Source organism: Candoia aspera, chromosome 6 (assembly GCF_035149785.1).
Source record: "Candoia aspera isolate rCanAsp1 chromosome 6, rCanAsp1.hap2, whole genome shotgun sequence".
NCBI classification, from domain to species: domain Eukaryota; kingdom Metazoa; phylum Chordata; class Lepidosauria; order Squamata; family Boidae; genus Candoia; species Candoia aspera.
Genome location: NC_086158.1, coordinates 62050539 through 62072538, shown reverse-complemented (window position 1 = coordinate 62072538; position 22000 = coordinate 62050539). Strand labels below are relative to the sequence as shown.

The following is a 22000-nucleotide window of genomic DNA, read 5'->3' as shown; positions in this document are numbered from 1 at the left end:
CCTTTGTTTTTATTTCCATACTCTTGACAATCTTAGTTTTATACTTGTAGGTACACAGAAGATCAGGTCACCCAAGGGTTCTTCTGTATACTGAAGGGACTAAAATATTCAACTGAGACATGTATTAAATATAAGGGGTTTTTATAGGAAAGAAGGGAAAGAAGTGGTGCAATACCCAGATTACTGGTAATACAGGAATTGAACAAGAGAATGATAATCATGAAACATCCTTACTTGTTGTCACCGTATTCTTTGGAGGAACTTCTCGATAGATTGCAAGAAACCCTCTCTCATTCACAGAATCACTTAAGAATACAACTCTTATTTTGTGTGAGGAGGAAGTGTAGATCTTTCTTGGATTGAAACAGATCTTTCCAAATGAGGGTGATGTTGGGAAAGGGCCGTCAAAGATCTCAACAAAATCAAGCATGCAGAACCTGGTAATTTCCACTCTGTGGAGAAACATGAGTAGGTGAATGCCTTCCGAATTACCTGAAACTACCACTGCACCCGGACTCTCATTTTGAAAACATTTTAAAGCTGCCCTTCCTCAACTGCTTCCATAGAGCTTGTTCCATTAAAGCAGGGGTGGGCAACCAGGCCTCCAAATGGGAGGATATATCGTAATGTATGCATCCCTGATTCAATACAATTGCTATCTACAATAGCATCAATATAAAGTAGAGTCTCTTATAAATTCTAGGCACAAACTACTATGCAGAAATGCATGACATTCCATCACATTCAAAATTATAATTTGGTGGTAGTTTTTAGAAGGATTTGCTAATGAGGCAATAGGGCCATTTGAGATCCTGTGATTTCAGGATCAACATTCCTGGTAGAAAGCAGGTAAAGCTAAATTGCCCTTACACTCTGCTTTCAAAGAGGCGTCTGTCATGTCATAAACAAAGAAAAAATTTACTTTAAATCCATTATTATTTTAAGGATTTTCAGCCACCACAGATAGATTTTTCTTTGCCTAATACATACTGTTTCAGTGGCAATATAATCAAGCATGTTTTGATTTCTCAATATGAATCAGATGCCTTAGCTGCCCCACAGGAACCCGAGAGGGTATCGTTGTTGATTGAGGCTGTTTTTGAAATTAAATCGACTTTAAAATTACATCAGAAATTGAGAAAAATCTATGAACTTGGAATTACTGACATTTAAGACTTATGGATAAAGAGCGGGAATACTCAATGATGGAACATAAATGGATCCAAGTTTTTTAAAATGTTAAGTCTGCTTCTTTGGATTTGAAGTTGAAATTAATCCATCAAAAGATTTTATTCTGAGTTATTGGATTCCCCAAAGAATGTATCAGAAAGGATGGCCTATAGATTTCCTTTGTTGGTGATTTAAGAAATTTGAGGGTACACTTGACTCATATGATTTTGGCAAATCCAATATTGGTTTCTTTTCAGAAGAATTTTACCCTGGAAAGACTGGATTCAATAAATATCTAATTTATTCATTAAAAAAAACAACTATAAATATAAAATATAAAAATAATATAATACATATTTCTTTAGCATGAATTTCATAATATTTTACAAGAATAGACAAATTTATACGTATAATTATTAAATGAGTAAATGAATACATGATACATTTAGGTGATTTATATTCATTTAATATGTTAATTTTTAGCTTTTTTCTGTTTATTTGTTTATTTTTTAATTTTTCATGTTTTGATATGGCAGTTCATAACTTATTAATTTATTGGAGTTAATTGTTCTTTTAATTTGTTTTTGTATAATGCTTTCTCTGCATTCTCTTTTAAAAATTACAAAAACGTATTATTAAAAGATTGTAAGCAGCTACAGCTTTGCTCAGTCTATGTATAAGGCGTGACAAACATGGGATGGATGGAGAGAGAAAAGAAATGTTTAGCTGCTTTCTTCAAGCCATTTTCTACCCAAAATTGCTTTCTCCCCTTGAGTCATGTGCATCATGACATCATTGTGTAAATTAAGAGTTCTATAATTTGGCAAAATGCTACTTATGAAAATTACATTATCTGCATAATTTGTGTGATATCATGATGAGCTGCAAGATGACACCTGTTTCCTTTGCTGTTCCCCACAGACGCCCATGATTAATGCCTCATTTATTGAGAACAAAAGTAGTAAGTTAAGCAGCAAAATGGACAGAAAGAAAGAATGAGGTTCTTTCCATAAAATTTCCTTTTCTTTCCAGTCTGAAGTAACTTACAGCTGTTTTACAAAATCAAAGAAATCGCTGTGTGTATGGGAAGTAGAGAGTAACATAAATATATATAAAGTACACTTCCCATTTTATTCTTGAATCTTTTTCTTATTGCACTGTTAGGACACAATGGCTAATAACACTGTTAAAATCATAAACACATATCCTATTTTATAGTTCACTCTATTATAGGATAGAAGGGTTGAGAAAATGGCTTGGATTCTGAATCATGGCTCCCCATAAACCTTTCTAAATATGAAGTATGAAATATGTTTATATATGGACCACAGTTTATGACTAAAGACAAGAGTGTACGGCAGACTAATAAAATGGTTGAATGACATTTTCATTGATTAACTAGCAAATGCTTTATTACCTGAAATCTTCAAATATGAGTTCTATATGGTGCCCTTCCTCTACCTGTATGATCCAGACACAGCAGGCATCGTTTGGGTAGTTTGAAGGATACAGTGGACTTGAAAATGAACCTGAAGGACTTGTGAGCAGGCTGCCACAGTTGCCTAGAGGGAAACAGATTAATTGGCCAATTAAGGACTGGAACATTTATTTGTGGAGTGTGTGTGTATGTGTGTGCACACACACATGTATATAATTTTAGTGAAATAAATATACAGTATCTGCAAGAAAATAGCACTTGCTTATACAGGCCAAATGAAACACAAAGAGGCATTCTGAGAAAAAGAAAATAGATAACTTGAGAGGAAGCAGTCTCTGTTCCTCTGAATCTGGGTCAATAAAAACTTAAAAAGAAGAAGGAGAAGGAGGAGAAAGAGAAGAAGGTTAAAGACAAATCCGTTGTGTGGTCTTCAACCTACCTGAGAAAATGGGTAAGCCAGAAGGCAAGAATAGGTTACAAAGGGAAGACATTGCCTAAATGTGCCAGAGCTTGGAAGTACCCTTACCTATGTGACTCTGCCTCCAGAATTTATAAAGATATTTGACAAACAGATTTTTAAAATTTTAAGAATGAAAATGGCATTACCTAAGATTATCTGTTTGTACGTTATTGTCAAACATGACAGAACCTGCTAAGCAAGGAACTGGACTAGAAAAAGTATGAAAACATGGGATCTATTATTTCAGATCTCTCAGAAGGAAAGCTCAGTTCCTCTTGTAGCTAAGTATTCTGTGTTTCAGACTTGGTGAGCAATTCCTTCTCGGCCCTTGACATACTAAAGTGGCAGCGTGAATGCTACAGTAGATGATAGTAAACTAATTATGTGTTACCTTCCGTTCCTTTCTGAATTTTAACAGGTAAATAAAGGAGAAGTGGCTTTCAGTGAAGGAAAGGAGAACCACAATCCTACATATGCTCATCTGCAGAAAATTCCAGTGAATTAAAAAAAATGTTTCTGAAAAAATGTATTTATAGCTTTGTAGATGGGGGTGTTGACGACCGACAGGAAGCTCTGGCGTGGGCTGGTCCATGAAGTCACGAAGAGTCGGAAGTGACTGAACGAATAAACAACAACAAAACAAAGTCCCAAATTAGTTAATTGATGCTGAAAATAAACTTCAGCCTGATGGCTTACCAGAAGTAGTATGCTTCTGAGTGATAGGCAGAGATATAGATGTTGATGCTAGATGAAGGAAAACAGAAAAATACAGTTACATGAATAATTTCAGTTTTCAATTTTGAGTCTTACAATTAATATTTAAATGTTTTGGATTCTCTGTTTAATTGACATTTCACTATATGATCATTAAGGGAAGCCTCAGTTATACCCATTCCCCATGCAACATTTCCTGTCCTGTGATGACACGAACAGTGTTGGCTGAGTTTGGCATAGGTAGGATCTCTAATCCAGCTAGGATCGCTAATCCAGTGACCATCTTCCAAGGTGGCATTCTAATTCTCCCATCTCCAGGCAGGATATATGATGGGCCAACCATGATGGGAAATGAAATACTGGCTTCCAACATACAGAGGATCTGTGATTATGTATGAAGGTAGCTAGTTTGGCAGGGAACATGGAGCAAATGATTACAAATTATAGGTAAATGGCAAAAAACTAGAGAAAGTAGATTGATTTGTGTTTCTTGGTCACATTAAGAGAATGAATGAGTTTCAAGCTGGGAAACAAAGAAATTTGTGGTTGGATGGAGTTGATGAGATCAAAAAAGAGAAGTGAGAAGTTTAGTGAACAAAAAGCAATATATGAATCCTTAAATGGATGTAATGCAAGCAAGAATGGTTTGTAATGAGAGAAAGATAAGGACTGGTACAGTGAATTGTGTTAGTTAAACTATATATAGATATCTATATTTCATTTCATTTCTTTTTCCCTTATCTTCTGCCTCAAATGTATTTTGCTAAGTAGTTCTTAGAATTTATATGAGTTATCACTGCTTTTCAGTAGTGTAAATTTAGCTAGTACATTCTTATTTGTTGTATTCATTTCTATTGAAGATAATGCTATGGTTTTTATGATTATAATATGGTTTGTTTGGTTTTGGCTTAGTACATTGGTTCAATATAGCTACTATGATTTGAAAACCATAGTTATTCCTTTCCTTTAATATGTGCAAAGCCAGCCAACTGTAATGTATTCAACAATGGTTAAGCAAACTATATCACAACACAATGTGTGAACCAAATTATAAAATCATGAGTCAGTGAGGGTAGCCTAATATGAAGACAGCATGCTAGTCTTCAAAGAAAGCAAGTTTAAACATGTTCAGTACACACTTAAACAAAGCTTGGAAATTCATCACAGTTTGGTGGACTTCACTTTTCCTCGATGGTGAGAACTGCGCTTGTGAGGCAGAAAGCCCAAAGATCCATGCCTGGGAGCCAAAAATTTGCAGTGGGACATTTTCTCTCCGAGCCAATGCAGAAGACTTCAGTGGACTTACGTTTTATTTATTGGTATGTTAGTATATTTAATAAATGTATATTGCTGCTTATCTCATAACTGTGAATGTCAGCAGTGAACATAGGAAAAAAAAGCAAACCAAAGCAAACCAATTAAACAACCAATGTTGTTTAATTATTTAATTAATAATTATTTAATTAATAATTAAACAGCAATAATTTATTTTAATAATAAAATAATGGCACCCAGAGACAAACCCAATGCAGCCATAAGAAAACACAGAATCCCATTGACAGGCTCACCCAACTCCAGACCCCGTGCCTGAGGAAACCTCCAGGCCTTCAAGGACTTACGAAATGCTAGCAGGATCAGGGCCATACACATCTCAGGAGGGTTTCTAGGCAGCAAGGGCTAAAGTAGAAGAGTCATGAACTCTATGTATGTGTGTATATTTAATATACATATTTTGCTAGTTTAAGTTGTAGTCATAGTGTTTCAAATAAGTAACAGAACTGCGATGTCCGTGGAGAGACAGTTTTATTTAAAAAGGCCTCTAGACAGTTTAACTCTTTCCTCTAACACAGATGAATATCAAACCAAAACAAGTTGGCATCCAATTCAGGAGGGAAGCTGCCACTGGTTCGAGTGTATTTGTGCATATACTGACAACCTACTTGAATGTGTGCATGAAAGATTTTCACCAGAATCGTGGTATGCTTGTATACACGTACAGAACACGTTAGCTGAATTTCCCATATTTTACATCCCAGGCAGGACTGTTCAACCTTTCCACCTGCTACTGAAATTACAAACTTGGATATATATTGAAGACTTGATATATTTGACATATCATCTAGATAGGCTTTGAATAAAGATGGTGGAATGGAGGATGTGCAGAAAAAAATAATGAGGTGGAAAAGAAATACCCCGTGCAAGTTTCTACATATGTATGTTGGAGGCAAAAATAAGCGTGGAACAATTTGTTTGTTGCAAAGCATCTAATTTTTGCATAAGGAAAGGAAGCCATCCCAGAATGTTATTCAGCATTTAATTATAATTATTCAAATCCATTAATGAGGAGATTGGTTAATCTACTGACCTGGGGTAGTTGGATGCTGTGTGCTTACTGCAGGGACAGGTGTACTATTTGGATGCTGAGTACTTAGTGCCCAAACTGGTAATAAAGAGAGAAAATATAATGTAATATTGAATTTGAAAATAATTTTAAATGCAAAAATGTAATGGTTTTGCATCTAAAATGCAAAAACCAGAGACACATCTAAAATACACCAGAGAAACACCAGAATAGACATATATACATACCAGAGAAACTTCTAAAATAAAAGAATCTTAAGAAATGCATTTGCTCAAATAAAACAGTAGATTGGCGGTTCTACAACTGCAGCACATTAAAGAAACAATTGATCAAGCTAATTAGAAAATGATCCAACTGTAAATACCTGGCACTTCTGATGTATTTCCTGCGGGAGCTACAGAAACCAAAAGAAAAGAAATAGCTGAGTTTCATAAATGAAGAAAGGAAAGGAAAACAGACCCAAGAATTTAGCTGATATTTTAATTGCTTAATAATTTGTATCAATTTTCTATTCTCAGGAATAGTCTGCAAGCCTATCTATTAAAATCAGAAAGTATAGTTTAGAATATATGATTTTGGTTTTGATTATCATTGTTGAATGCATGTGACTAATTGTTGTTTATTCGTTTAGTCGCTTCCGACTCTTCGTGACTTCATGGACCAGCCCACGCCAGAGCTTCCTGTCGGTCGTCAACACCCCCAGCTCCCCCAGGAACAAGTCCGTCACCTCTAGAATATCATCCATCCACCTTGCCCTTGGTCGGCCCCTCTTCCTTTTGCCTTCCACTCTCCCTAGCATCAACATCTTCTCCAGGCTGTCCTGTCTTCTCATTATGTGGCCAAAGTATTTCAGTTTGGCCTTTAATATCGTTCCCTCAAGTGAGCAGTCTGGTTTAATTTCCTGGAGGATGGTTTGATCTTCTTGCAGTCCAAGGCACTCTCAGAATTTTCCTCCAACACCACAGTTCAAAAGCATCTATCTTCCTTCTCTCAGCCTTCCTTATGGTCCAGCTCTCGCAGCCATATATTACTATGGGGAACACCATTGCTTTAACTATGCGGGCCTTTGTTGTCAGTGTGATGTCTCTGCTCTTAACTATTTTATCGAGATTTGTCATTGCTCTTCTCCCAAGGACTAAGCGTCTTCTGATTTCCTGACTGCAGTCAGCATCTGCAGTAATCTTTGCACCTAGGAATACAAAGTTTTTCACTGCTTCTACATTTTCTCCCTCTATTTGCCAGTTATCAATCAAGCTGGTTGCCATAATCCTGATTTTTTTGAGGTTTAGCTGCAAGCCAGCTTTTGCACTTTCTTCTTTCACCTTCATCATAAGGCTCCTCAGTTCCTCTTCACTTTCAGCCATCAAAGTGGTATCATCTGCATATCTGAGATTGTTAATGTTTCTTCCAGAGATTTAAACTCCAGCCTTGGATTCCTCAAGCCCAGCATGTCTCATGATGTGTTCTGCATACAAGTTGAATAGGTAGGGTGAGAGTATACAGCCCTGCTGTACTCCTTTCCCAATCTTAAACCAGTCCGTTGTTCCATGGTCTGTTCTTACTGTCGCTACCTGGTCATTATACAGATTCTTCAGGAGGCATACAAGATGACTTGGTATCCCCATACCGCTAAGAACTTGCCACAATTTGTTATGGTCCACACAGTCAAAGGCTTTAGAATAGTCAATAAAACAGAAATAGATGTTTTTCTGAAACTCCCTGGCTTTTTCCATTATCCAGCGGATATTGGCAATTTGGTCTCTAGTTCCTCTGCCTTTTCTAAACCCAGCTTGTACATCTGGCAATTCTCGCTCCATGAACTGCTGAAGTCTACCTTACAGGATCTTGAGCATTACCTTACTGGCATGTGAAATGAGTGCCACTGTTCGATAGTTTGAACATTCTTTAGTGTTCCCCTTTTTGGTATGGGGATTTAAGTTGATTTTTTCCAATCTGATGGCCATTCTTGTGTTTTCCAAATTTGCTGGCATATAGCATGCATTACCTTGACAGCATCATCTTGCAAGATTTTGAGCAGTTCAGCTGGGATGCCGTCGTCTCCTGCTGCCTTGTTATTAGCAATGCTTCTTAAAGGCCACTCAATCTCACTCTTCAGGATGTCTGGCTCTAGCTCACTGACCACACCATCAAAGCTATCCCCGATATTGTTATCCTTCCTATACAGGTCTTCTGTATATTCTTGCCACCTTTTCTTGATCTCTTCTTCTTCTGTTAGGTCCTTGCCATCTTTGTTTTTGATCATACCCATTTTTGCCTGGAATTTACCTCCGATGTTTCTAATTTTCTGGAAGAGGTCTCTTGTCCTTCCTATTCTATTGTCTTCTTCCACCTCCGTGCATTGCTTGTTTAAAAATAATTCCTTATCTCTTCTGGCTAACCTCTGGAATTTTGCATTTAATTGGGCATATCTCCCCCTATCACTGTTGCCTTTTGCTTTCCTTCTTTCTTGGGCTACTTCTAGTGTCTCAGCAGACAGCCATTTTGCCTTCTTGGTTTTCTCTTTCTTTGGGATGTACTTTGTTGCCGCCTCCTGAACAATGTAGCGAACTTCTGTCCAGAGTTCTTCCGGGACCCTATCTACTAAGTCCAGTCCCTTAAATCTATTCTTCACCTCCACTGCATATTCCTTAGGAATATTAGTGAGCTCATATCTAGCTGATCTGTGGGTCTTCCCTAATCTCCTTAGTCTGATCCTAAATTGTGCAAGAAGAAGTTCGTGATCGGAATTACAGTTAGCTCCAGGTCTTGTTTTTACCAACTGTACAGATGTCCGCCACCTTTGGCTGCAAAGGATGCGGTCAATCTGATTTCGGTGTTGTCCATCTGGTGAAGTCCATGTATAAGCCGTCTCTTAGGTTGTTGGAAGAGAGTGTTTGTTATGCAGAGTGAATTGTCCTGGCAAAATTCTATCAGCCTATGTCCTGCTTCGTTTTGTTCTCCCAGGCCATGCTTACCTGTAATTCCAGGTGTCATTTGACTGCCCACCTTAGCATTCCAGTCTCCTGTGATGAAAATAACATCTCTTTTAGGCGTGTCATCCAGTAGGTGCTGCAGATCCTCATAGAACTGCTCTACTTCAGCTTCTTCAGCATTTGTGCTTGGGGCGTATATTTGGATCACTGTGATGTTAGATGGCTTGCCCTGAATTCGAATTGAGATCATTCTGTCGTTTTTTGGATTGTATCCAAGCACTGCTTTCACCGCTTTACTATTAATTATGAAGGCTACTCCATTTCTTCTGTGGTCCTCTTGTCCACAGTAGTAGATCTGGTGGTCATTTGATGTGAAGTGGCCCATTCCAGTCCATTTCAGTTCACTGACACCCAAAATGTCTATCTTGAATCTTGACATCTCACCAATAACCACATCCAATTTGCCCTGGCTCATAGATCTTACATTCCAGGTTCCAATGGCATGTTGATCCTTAGAACATCGGATTCGCCGTTCACCACCAGCACTGTCGGCTGCTAGCCGTCCTTTTGCCTTTGAGCTAGCTGCGTCATCACGTCTGGGGCTAGTTGAACTCATCCTCTGTTCCTCCCCAGTAGCATTTTGACCATCTTCCGACCTGGGGGTCTCATCTTCCGATGGTATACCGACATATCTCTGGTTGTACTGATCCATTTAGTTTTCACAGCAAGAATATTGGGGTGGGTTGCCATTACCTTCCCCAGGGATCACATTTAGTCTGACCTCTCTGTCATGACCTTCCCGTCTTGGGTGGCCCTTCACGGTTTAGCTCATGGCATCATTGAGGTGCTCAAGCTCCAGCACCATGACAAGGTAACGATCCTTTGCTGAAGATGTGACTAATTACTCTTATTTTATCATCATTTATATACAGCATACAAAGAGACTTCACAATGAAACTCTAGTATGCTAATTTTCACAGGCAGGCTGATAAAAACAGGAATTTAGAAAGTAATGATTCAATGATTCAAGTAATGATTTCATTGCAACTAAATCTGAGACATAGCTTCATAGACTAGATGTTACTGACATTTGACATGTTACTGAATAGCATTATTCAGAAATTTCAGTATTCCCTGAACTGTGTTATGGATTTGTTCTTCTATGCTAAATAGCAGATCATTTCTCAAAATATGTACTCCTTGCAAAGAAAACCAATACTTACTAAGTATAACGGGATTCTTTGTAGTAGGAGAAACTGTTTCTATTAAAAAAACCCCAACAACAAATATAGAAAGTAAGCTCTTCCTCTGAGTGATAAGGAAACATTCATAACATTTATTAAGAAAAGTACTATGAAATCATTTTAGAATAATAAAAATGGAGATTGTTACCTGAGCAAATGACGCCAGCATCTTCCTTGTGGTTACACTCATGAACCGCCCAGCCAGAATGGGAGCACTCTTCTATAGATGATTCATTCCCATTGCACTGGATGTTATCGAGGATGATGTTGCCAGTGCCTTCTCCAAAATAGGCTTCTGTTGTGGCTTCCATAACTTCTCCACAGGCAAGCTGTCTGCATACAACCTCTGCGTCTTGTAGGCCCCAACCATCATCACAGACTGTTCCCCAGTTTCCATTGTAAAAGATTTCAAGTCGACCCTGGCATCTGTCTTTTCCATTCATCAACCTTATAGTCAAAGAGCTTGCTGTCGTTGCCAATGCAATTTCTGTGATTGTCAAAAGATTATAATTAGCATGTTTTTCCCCCAATAATAAGTTACATTGACTCTTTTAGGAATCATTTTAAAAGGGTATTAGCAGTATTTACCAATTGGATTTTTTTCTCAGATAAGATTTTGCTTGTGTATGTGTGGGTTGTGTACAACTCTAGATATTTTGACCTGTGTTCCTCTTCAGGTAAACGGCTTTGAATGGACTAAGAAGATACTGATTTAGGGCTGGCCACAACTGCTATCTAGTCTACAAACCTTTGGACATTTCCTAGGATCATTCACAAATCATTTTGCGTATTTCAGAAATAACTTTGAGCTTCATTTCTCCTGTATACCAGAGATGAAAGTCTTATTATTCTTTACATCATCATGTAACCAAAGGTGAACATTTTGAGGTCTCTACCTCTCTTCAAATTGATTGAGTTATCTTAGTTAAATTAAACTTAATGACTTGTCTTTTGTAAGAAGCTGTAATGGGTTATGAAAATAACCTTAAGAGACAGAAGGGCTGCAGGCTAGGCTCTCTGATAAGAGAAATCTGAGTCCAGAGGAGGGATGGGAGTAGAGAAAGCATCTCAGAACTGACCCTTCCTAGTTCTCTGGAATGTCAAGGAAGGGGAGGAGGAAAGGGCTTTCAGGCTTGCAATATTCGGTTACTATATCCTTACAATAAAGGTAGTATTAGTATTCTTGATTTTGGTTTCCTGGTCTGGACTATCTTAAAGGGTTGACAATCCCTTTAAGATAGTCCAGAAGCAGCCAAGAGGATTGGAACAAGTCTTTTGCATGCCTCTAATCCCTGTCGTTTCCTCAGTATAGGTATCCCTTCAAAAGAAGTACGAAAACAGAGACAGAATTACTAACATGGTGTTCAAGCACTTAGTAACTATTAGAAGACAGAGTTGATTTGCCAAAGAAATGGAATGAATCTTCCCATCCTGCCATCCTGCCCCCAATCAAAATGTTTTCTCTTGCTGCTGCTTTTTGTTTTAACTGAAGATATCAGAGAATAAAGCCGGGAGCCTCCACATGTTATCTATTGGCACCTATGAGCCCAAAGAGACTTCTCTTGACCTCTACCAGGCCCCCTGCTGCACTCAAACTTTGAAAACTTTTAAAAATAATTTAATTTGAAATAATAGTTTTAAAAAGGCATCATCTTATTTTTATTCTAATAGTGACATTTGATTCCCCATTAATCTCCCAGACATTTTTAGAAAATTAGGGAATGCCTGCAACCCAGGGCTGTATTTGCAAATAAGTCAACCTGGCCCCCTGAAAAAGTCAAAAATAGGTGGGTATTATAAGCTTGGAGGGCTAGAGAGAGTAGCTGAATGCAATCTCCCTGTTTGCTTTCTGAGAAATAGGTGTGTTATAAGCGCCACGACTACTGTGGCAGCCAGTCTGGGAATTAGCACCTCCACCATCAAGCAACAATTTTTGGTTTTGGGCATCCATAATATGGTCACAAAATGTAAAAGGTCCCCACTGGCCCTGGACTACATCAAATATTTTCCAGATCACATCTTGTTTGTCCCTCTGGTATATTCCTCGGATGTACAAACCGCAGACTTTGCAAGCCCCACTTCCAGTGAAGATAAAGAAAAGAAAGTTGGATGAACCTTACTTCTCACTGTGCTGCTAAAGGCTTTACTGGTTCTATTTCTCCTTGAAGATTTGGTGTTAAGTAACAATAGGAATTTAAGAAAATACATACCAGGTATTTCTGTGGTGACAGCAGGGCCTGAAAATAGAAGGAATAGCTTCTGTGTGGGTGATGATGATCATGATAATGATGATTAATTATGAGGTTACATTATATTTCCACTATTATTATTATTATTATTATTGTTATTTATTTTATGTTTCTTGTATTCTTCTTCTTTAGTTTGATGTAATAAAGTAAAATAAAAAAGAATATAGCAAACCTGGCTTAAAGTATTGGAACACATGCCTGTTCCTTCTCAGTATTGAGACTACAGGTAGTCCTCACTTACTGACTGCAGATGACTGACAACTCCATTGCTAAGTGGTGTGGTTGTTAAGTGTGATGTCACATGACCACACCAACTTACGTCAGTTCCAGCTGCGGTTGTTAAGCGAATTGCGTATGGTCGTTAAGCACAACATCACATGACTATGACTTGTGACTTCCTGCTGGCTTCCCCGTTGACTTTGTTTGTTGGAAGCTGGCTGTGAAGGTCAAATCACATGACCATGGGATGCTGTGACTGTCATAAATGCATGCTGGTTGCCAAGTGCCAAATTGTGATCACGTGACTGTGGGGACACTGCAATGGCTGCAACTTCAAGGACCTGTCGTAAGTCTCCTTTTTCAGTGCTGTTGTAACTTTGAACTGTCGTCGAACAAGCGGTTGGTAAGCAAGGACTACTCGTAAACCAGTCTACTCAAGGTGGTCAATGCAATGAAGTGTTCCAAACAAAAAATAAATTAGCAGGCATTTGGTTCTTAAAATAAATTAAAGCTCTAGCCACAATGTAGCTATGTTCTACTGGTGAAGTTTGATTAGGATTTTTTTAGCTTTGGATCAGTAAAATCTTCAGAGACATTTCAGAAGACTAGGCAAGCTCTGAATATAAAAGCTATGTGGGAAAACCTGGGAGAAGCATTTTGCTTACAATAAGATGCTCCCATTCTGTGGCTGAATAAAAAGGAATAATTCCATAGCATCTACCTAGCCACAGAGTTTTATTCCATTGTATACCAGGTCTCAATTTACCAATTTACTTAAATATAGTATAATAACTTTATTGAAACCTGCATAACAAGAACCAATCCTTACATCCTTGTATATTCAATAAAATAAATGCATTTTTTTTCTTACTGTGATACATTATGTATCAAGACCGACTGAAAGCTGGACATATAATAGCAATTAGGATCCTCTGAGATCCAATGCAAGACCACTTACTTAGATGATTATATACTTTGGCTTTCTGATGATAATATTCTGCCTGGAATCAGTCACATTGTATTAACACCTGATTTTTAATTTATTCTTTCAATATGCTTGGATAATGTAAACCAAGTAAAACATCACTTAACTTGAAAATTGGGCAGTTAGATTACCTGAACAAATGACACCAGCATCTTCCTTGTGGTGACAGTTATGTTTGCCCCAGGGTGGATGGGAGCATTCTTCAAGAGATGATTCATTCCCTTTGCACTGGACCTCATCCAGGAAGATGCTGCCAGTTCCTCTCCCAAATGCAGCATTAAACAGAGGTTGAACGGCCTCTCCACAGGCAAGTTGTCTACACACAACTTGTACGTCATTCAGGTCCCAGCCATCATCATAAATTGTTCCCCAGCTTCCATCGTAAAAGACCTCAACACGACCACGACATTTGTCTGATCCATTCACCAGTCTCAGAGATTTTTCTTGAGATGAAAATAAATATATATTGGACTTTCCCCCAGATATCTAATTTCTAAAATTCATTTCTAAACAGAGAAGAATTGCCTCTGCTTTTTGGTTTTGTCCATATAGTATATTAATGTCAGTCAATTTTATTCATGTCAGACTATTTTTTGATTTATTCTTGGTCTATCAGAATGGAAATGGTTCCATTGTATGGGGTGAAACCATATACTGTCTCTGTATGATTCAGTTATGACCCTCAGCAGCTCCAGCTAGCATGACCATAGGATTCTCCTTGGTCTAAAATCCAAAGCATCTCATATCAACTCCTATCTGATCCTTTTAAAACTGTGAAACCAGAGTAATAATTCTTGTAGTTGAACACATAGCTTTCTGAATACACGATTCAAGATGGCAGTTTCTGAATACACAGATTCAAGATTATGGTTTTTTAGAACATATGTAGATAGATGATAGATAGATACTAGATAGGTAGATGATAGATAGATAGATATCCAGATTAAGTTAGTTTATTCCCATTTATTTCAATGAGCTCTAAGTTAAATCATGAGTAACTTTTCTTTATTTTAATTTTTAAAAAAATATTCTTTATTAAATTACTTATATAAAAAAATTAAACCTAAGAAACACCTACATACAAACCATAAAGAAGAAAGAAAAAAGAGAAGAGAGAAGAGAAGAAAGAAAGAAAGAAAGAAAGAAAGAAAAAGAAAGAAAGAAAAAAGAGAAAGAAGAGAAAAGAGAATTTAGAAGAGGGAAAGAGAAAAAAAGAAAAGAAAAGTTCAGGTTTCCAATTCTCTAAGCGGTATATCTAAATATCTTATCTTTTTTTTCATTAATACTCTAAATTTGACTTCTATGGTTCCGTTTAAATTATATAGTGAGAATAATTACTATTTACAGTTTATATATTCATATTAACACTTTGAGTCAGTTCCACATATTTGAAGAAGGGTTTCCAGTTGTTTTGAAAGTTTTCCATATTTTTGTCATTTAATTGTTCCGTGAGTTTTGCCATTTGTGCCAAATTAAGAGACTTCAGTATTGTCATGCGCTGCCTGCCTCTGAATAATACTCAGACACTGGTTCGTGGATCAGGCTCTGGTTTATTCACAGCGCAGTTACAGCGTCGGAAGAAAAAAGCTGAGAGTGACAGGAGCGCGCCGGTGCGGGGTTTAAATACCCCGCGCCGGTCAGCGCCCCCTCACTCGCGGTCACGTCACCCCCCTTTGTCCAATACGTTGCCCTGCCGGTGGGTGAGGGGTTGTGAGGCCCCGCTGGCGTTCCGGGATCGCCCATCATCGGGTTTTCTATTCATCCGGTGATTGCTGTCAGCTGGGCGATCTCCGTTGTATTGGCGCTGATGGCTTGGGTGTGCTCCGTGATCCGTTTAGTTATTGTGTGTTGGCCGTTAGTCATTGTGAGTTGATGGCTACTTATCTTGAGCCCCTTCACCTATTTCCTTGCTATTGTCATGTGTGCCATTGCGCTGATGACTTCAGCTCAACGGCACTCATGACATACTGCCCCCTGTCCGAATAGTGCTCCCCCCTGGTTTTCTGGTTTTTTTTTTTTTTTTTTTCGGTGGAGCTGTCAAACGGCACGTTTTTTTTTTTTTTTTCCCGAAATTCCCGCCGGAGTAGTTGTCGCCCCTCCCTTTGCTCCTCCCTCTACCACGTGCCTTCCCAGGGTGTGTCCATGGTGCGCATGCCCGGGTCCCGTCCTGGCGTGCGCATGCTCCAGCCACACCCTGTTTGTTTGGCTCAGTTCGGCGAGGAGAGAGGCGTGGCTGGTCGGGTGCTTATCAGCTCCAGGTAGGGCCCTTCTTTTTTTCCATTTAAAGTGCGTCACCTTTGTTGTATCTCCTGGGCGTTGCCCCCAGGTTGCCCTGTTGACTTGCTTGCCCCTCCCCCGCGGCCGGGGGGCGGGGGGAGGGTGCTGGCGAACGCTTGTCACCACCTCGTGGGCCTGGGGCGGGGGGAGTGAGTCCCGGGGGGGGAGGTCCACCCAAGTCGCGGGCTTGGGGGGGCCCTTTCCCTTGGGGCACGGGAGGCGGGGGGGGGCTGCGGGGGGGGGGGTTTGGCTTGCTGACCTTGGTTGTGGCTTGTCGGGGTATGCCCGGTGAAATGCTCTGGTTAGGTCAGGCGCGTTAACGTTGTGCGCCGCCACCCATTCCGGGTGGGGGAAGTGTTTCCACCTGACCAGATAGTGTAGAGTTCCTCGTTGCTTGCGGGAGTCGAGAATGTCCCTTATCTCGAAGTGGTGTTGCCCGTCGATCATCACCGGTGAGGGCTGTGGCGTGCTTGGGTGCCATCGGGAGGTGGTTGCCGGTTTCAGGAGGCTGGTGTGGAACACCGGGTGGAGTCTCCGTAGGTTGTGTGGCAGGTCCAAGCGTATTGCTACCGGGTTCACTATTTGGGTGACTCGGAACGGCCCGATGTACTTAGGCCCCAGTTTTTTCGAGGGTTGGGTTGACTTTAGGAACTTGGTGGATAGGTAGGCCATATCCCCCGCTTGGAACGTCGGTTGTTGGCGCCGGTGCTTGTCGGCCTGCTCTTTGTAGGCTGCCTGTGCATCCTTCAGCGCCGCCGTGATTACTGGCCATGCTTCCGTGATCTTCCATCCCCAGTCGCTAGCGTCCACCTGGGGTTCCGGGGGTTGAGGTAGCTCCGGTATGGGGACGAAGTCGCGCCCCGAGACTACTTCGAACGGAGTTTTCCCCGTGCTCGTGTGGACGGCGTTGTTGTATGCGACTTCGGCGAACGGGAGCAGTTCAGCCCAGTCGTCTTGGTGGTAGTTAGTATATGATCGTATGAATTGCTCTAAGGTGGCATTAAGAACCTCTGTGGCTCCGTCCGTCTGGGTGTGCCAGGCCGTAGATAGGGCCTGTTGGGTCCCCGTCAGCTTTAGGAAGGCCCGCCAGAATTTGGAGGTGAACTGTGTGCCCCTGTCGGTCACCACACGTGCGGGACATCCGTGTAGCCTGTACACGTGGATGAGGAAGAGTTTGGCTAGCTGTTGTGCGGATGGGACCGACGTGCAGGGGATGAAGTGGGCCTGCTTTGAGAAGTAGTCCTTCACCACCCAAATGGTCGTTTTCTTCTGGCTGGGTGGGAGGTCCACTATAAAATCCATAGAGATTTCCTCCCATGGGCGGGAGGGTTCTGCCACCCGTTGTAATAGCCCCGCGGGTTTGCCTGGTGCCCGTTTGGCCCTAGCGCACGTTGGGCAGGACGCTACGTATGCTTTTACGTCTCGCCTGAGCGCGGGCCACCAGAATTGACGCCGTGTTAGGTGTAGGGTCTTGAGGAACCCAAAGTGTCCCGCTTGTTTGGCGTCGTGTGACCTATGCAAGATCGCCTGGCGTTGCGAGTCCGGGACGTAGATTCTGCCTTCCCCCCATGCTAGGTCCTGTGCCATCATTACCTTGTCGGGGTTTGCCAGGAACCAGGGGTCGGTTTTGAGGGCGGCGGCGAGGTCCGTGCGCATTCCCCCTGGTAGTTGCGGTTGGCTTCTTCCGGTCGCTGGTTGTCCCGCCGTCGGCTGCGCCGTAGAGTCGAGCTGCCTCCGCGCGCCGCTTCGGGTGGTCACGGCCATCCCCAGTTGTGAGGCGGATAGGACCGTCCCAATGGTGTCTGGGGCGGGCTCTTCGTCTTGGGGCAGTCGGGAGAGGGCGTCGGCCAGGAAGTTCTTTTTGCCCGGCATGAACTTCAGCTGGAAATTAAAGCGGCTGAAGAATTGGGCCCATCGGACCTGTTTTGGGCTAAGGTGTCTGGGCGTTCGTAGGGCCTCGAGGTTCCGGTGGTCGGTCCAGACCTCGAATGGTTGGGTGGCTCCCTCGAGTAGGTGTCGCCATGTCTCTAGCGCTGATTTCACCGCGAAGGCTTCTTTCTCCCAGACGTGCCATCGCCTTTCTGTCTCGGAGAACTTCCTTGACAGGTAGGCGCATGGTTTCAGGAGTCCCGTGGGGTCTTTCTGTAGCAGGATGGCCCCCAGGGAGAAGTCTGAGGCGTCGGCTCGGACCACGAACGGCCGTTCTGGGTCCGGGTGCGCGAGGATTGGCTCCGTAGTGAACAGCGCTTTCAGCTTGTTGAATGCGGTCTGGCACGCGGGAGTCCAATTCAGCACTGTGCCCGGGTTCTTGGCGCGTCGGGTGTCCTCCACCCCTTTGGTTTTGAGGAGGTCCGTTAGGGGGAGGGCTATCTCTGCGAACCCCCGGGCGAATGACCTGTAAAAATTCGCGAATCCGAGGAAGCTCTGTAGTTGGCGTCTGTTGCGGGGGCGCTCCCAGTTTAGCACCGCCTCGACTTTTGCGGGGTCCATTTCTATGCCGTCCCCGGAGATTCGGTACCCCAGGTAGTCTAGGCGCTCTTTGTGAAACTCGCACTTTGTAGGCTTGGCATAGAGCTGCGCCCTTCTGAGCTTGTCGAGGACTTGCCTGACTAGGGTCACATGTTCCTCATGCGTTTTTGTGTAAATAAGGACGTCGTCGATGTAGACCAGGACCCCTTTGAACAGATGTTCATGCAGTACCTCATTGATGAGCTGCATGAACACCCCAGGGGCCCCCGCGAGTCCGAAGGGCAGTACTTTGTACTGGAAGGCGCCTAGGGGGCAGTTGAACGCCGTCTTCCATTCGTCCCCCTCCCTGATTCGGATGCGATAGTACGCCTCGCGAAGGTCCAGTTTGGAAAAGACTTTGCCCGTGGACAGGTGGGCGAGCATGTCCTTCACCAGGGGTAAGGGGTATTTGTTGGACAGGGAAGCCGCGTTTAGGCCCCGGTAGTCGGTGCAGAGCCGTAGGGTGCCGTCTTTCTTCTCCCGGAATAAGACGGGGGCTCCGACCGGTGAGCATGCTGGCTCTATGAATCCCCTGTCTAGGTTTTTATCGATGAACTCCCGGAGGGTTGCCATCTCCTTCGGGGTCATCGAGTAGATCTTTGGTCTAGGTAAGGGGACATCAGGCAGTAGGTCGATCCGGCAATCCGTCTTGCGGTGGGGGGGTAGTTGGTCAGCTTCTGCCTCTCCGAAGACCTCAGAGAAGTCGGCGTATTGTTCCGGTAGGTCTGCTGTGGTAGCGGCGTTGTCTTGTGTAGTCGCCTCCGCTCGTCCTACAGTGGGGTTGGTTCTGCCCGCTGGAACTGGTGCTCGATACTCGCCGTCGCCGAATGTGAAGGTGCGGGTCTCCCAGTTGATGCGCGGGTTGTTTGTCGCGAGCCATGGCATCCCCAGGACTGCAATGGGCCGTCCGATGTGAGTGACGACGAACGATGTGCGCTCGGTGTGAGTGCCCATTTGCAGGGTGACCGGCTCGGTTTGTAGCGTGGCTGGTTTCCCTCCCGCTGTGGAGCCGTCCAGCTGGTGGAATGCCAGTGGCGTGGGGAGGGGGAAGCAGCGGAGGTCAAGTTTGGCGACTAGGTCGGGGTGGATGAGGTTTTTTGAGCACCCCGAGTCCACTAGTGCCGCGGTCGTGGTGGCTCCGTTGCCGGAAGAGAGTTTGATTGCTGCCATTATTACGGGGCTTTCGTCGTTCCGTCGAGGTGGTCCGCGCTGCTGTCCCACCGCCTGCCTCGCCACGCGTTTCAGGGCAGGCGGGGAGCTTTTCCCGCCGGCTGGTCGGGGTCTGCGTTATCCTCTTCCCCCCAGTAAGCGTCCCAGCCTTCCTCTGGTGTCACTGTGGCCACGGTCATTCGGCGGTGAGGGGGCGGCCCCAGGTTGGGTGGTTTGGGGCTAATTTTCGGGGTGGGTTTGGGCGCACTGGTCGGCGGTCGGTTGGCGAAGCAATCCACCGTCTTGTGCCCTAATTTGCCACACCTCCCGCAGGGCTCCCGATTGAATTTCTTTTTTGGGTATATGGGGCCGGCCATCCCCACGTGTGGTGCAGGTACCTTTTTTCCGGCATAGTTTGTGTCTTCCGTGGTTGTCATGAGGAAGGTGCGGTGCGCGTGTTCGGCTTTCCCCGCGAGGTGGATCCACCCGTGTAGCGTTTCTGGGTCGTCGCGGTAGAGGGCCCATTGGAGAACGTCGCGATTGAGCCCCCTTTTGAACATTTCCAGCAGGGTGGTCTCGGACCAGTCGCTGACCTTCCCCGCGAGGGCTTTGAACTCCAGGGCGTAGTCAGGGACTGTGCGTGTGCCCTGTTTAAGTCTTTGGAGTGCGCTTTTCGCCCTTACTTTGGCTAGGGGGTCTTCGAAGTAGTTTTTCATCTCATTGATGAAGGCAGGGAAGGTGGCGAGGGCGGGGGAGCTGGACTCGTACAGTTGGACGTACCAGTCCGCTGCCCTGTCTTGTAGTTTGATCGCCACGGCGGCGATCTTGTCGGCCTCGGAGTCGTAGGAGTGTCCGTGCCTCCCCATGAACTCCCTAGCGTTCGTTACGAAGAACGAGAGTTTCGTGGGGTTCCCATCGAAGAAGATGGGGAAGTCCTTTGGGGCCCGGGCATTTTGCGCGGCCCTGCCTCTCGCTTCCTGGTCTGTGGTGTCGTCCGCCTGTGCCGTCTGTTGACCCTCCGCTGGCCCGTGGGGGTTCGGTGCTTCGCTCGGGGTGTGGGCCTGTGCGGGGACGTCGTTGGGTGGCGCGGGGGGCATAAGCGACTGGAGCATGGTCCGGAGTTCCGTCAGTTGAGCCCGCATGGCCGCGAGTTCAGCTCGTGCCTCCTCATCCACAGCCCGCGCCGCCGCTGGGGCCGGTTCCGTTGGTGCGTCAGCGGGGGTGGGTTGCCGGCGGGGTTCATCCTCCCTCTGCCGCTGGTCCGCTTCCTCCGCCATCTGCTGGGTGTCTCCATCGTCCTCCTCCGTGTTGACCGCCGTTGGGCTGTCGCTCCACGCCCATTGCTGGGGTGCGATGTGGGGCGCGGGGTCCTCCGCTGGTTTCGGAAGGCGTGCTGCTCCCTCCCGCGGTCGGGTTGCCTCTGTCGCCATCTCCCCTTGGGGTTGGAGCTGAGGCTCGGGTCGGGTGGGGTGGGCGTCCATGGCTCTGGGAGTCCGCGGTGCCTCTGGCCTTGGTCGGTCCTCCTCTGTCTCTTGCCGCGCGGCTTGCCCTCCTTGCCCGCGCCGCTCCGGCTTCATCTTGCTGGTCTTCTCGCCGTCTATTCCTCCCGCGGCTCGTTGTCGTCCGGTGGGGCTCGGCGAGGCTGAGTTTATGACTCTCAGCTTTATGTCATGCGCTGCCTGCCTCTGAATAATACTCAGACACTGGTTCGTGGATCAGGCTCTGGTTTATTCACAGCGCAGTTACAGCGTCAGAAGAAAAAAGCTGAGAGTGACAGGAGCGCGCCGGTGCGGGGTTTAAATACCCCGCGCCGGTCAGCGCCCCCTCACTCGCGGTCACGTCACCCCCCTTTGTCCAATACGTTGCCCTGCCGGTGGGTGAGGGGTTGTGAGGCCCCGCTGGCGTTCCGGGATCGCCCATCATCGGGTTTTCTATTCATCCGGTGATTGCTGTCAGCTGGGCGATCTCCGTTGTATTGGCGCTGATGGCTTGGGTGTGCTCCGTGATCCGTTTAGTTATTGTGTGTTGGCCGTTAGTCGTTGTGAGTTGATGGCTACTTATCTTGAGCCCCTTCACCTATTTCCTTGCTATTGTCATGTGTGCCATTGCGCTGATGACTTCAGCTCAACGGCACTCATGACAAGTATCCATTCTTCAGCAGAAGGGCTTGATTCTGCTTTCCACTTTGATGCATAAATAGCTCAAGCCGTGGTGATCAGATGTAGTAAAAGTTTTCCATGGGTTCTCTCCAAATCTTTATCCATAAAGCCCAATAGATAAAATTCTGGTGTT

The 22000-nt window shown here is 44.2% G+C and overlaps 1 protein-coding gene across 1 annotated transcript in view; it reads right to left on the bottom strand.

The window, feature by feature from the left end:
* The window catches only part of DMBT1 (deleted in malignant brain tumors 1), a 294810-nt gene that overhangs the window by 53898 nt on the left and 218912 nt on the right, over positions 1 to 22000 (bottom strand). The window contains 5 exon segments of the mRNA XM_063307816.1: positions 235 to 515; positions 2588 to 2732; positions 3765 to 3812; positions 10470 to 10808; positions 13906 to 14217. Of these exon segments, the coding sequence (XP_063163886.1) occupies positions 235 to 515; positions 2588 to 2732; positions 3765 to 3812; positions 10470 to 10808; positions 13906 to 14217 (1125 nt within the window).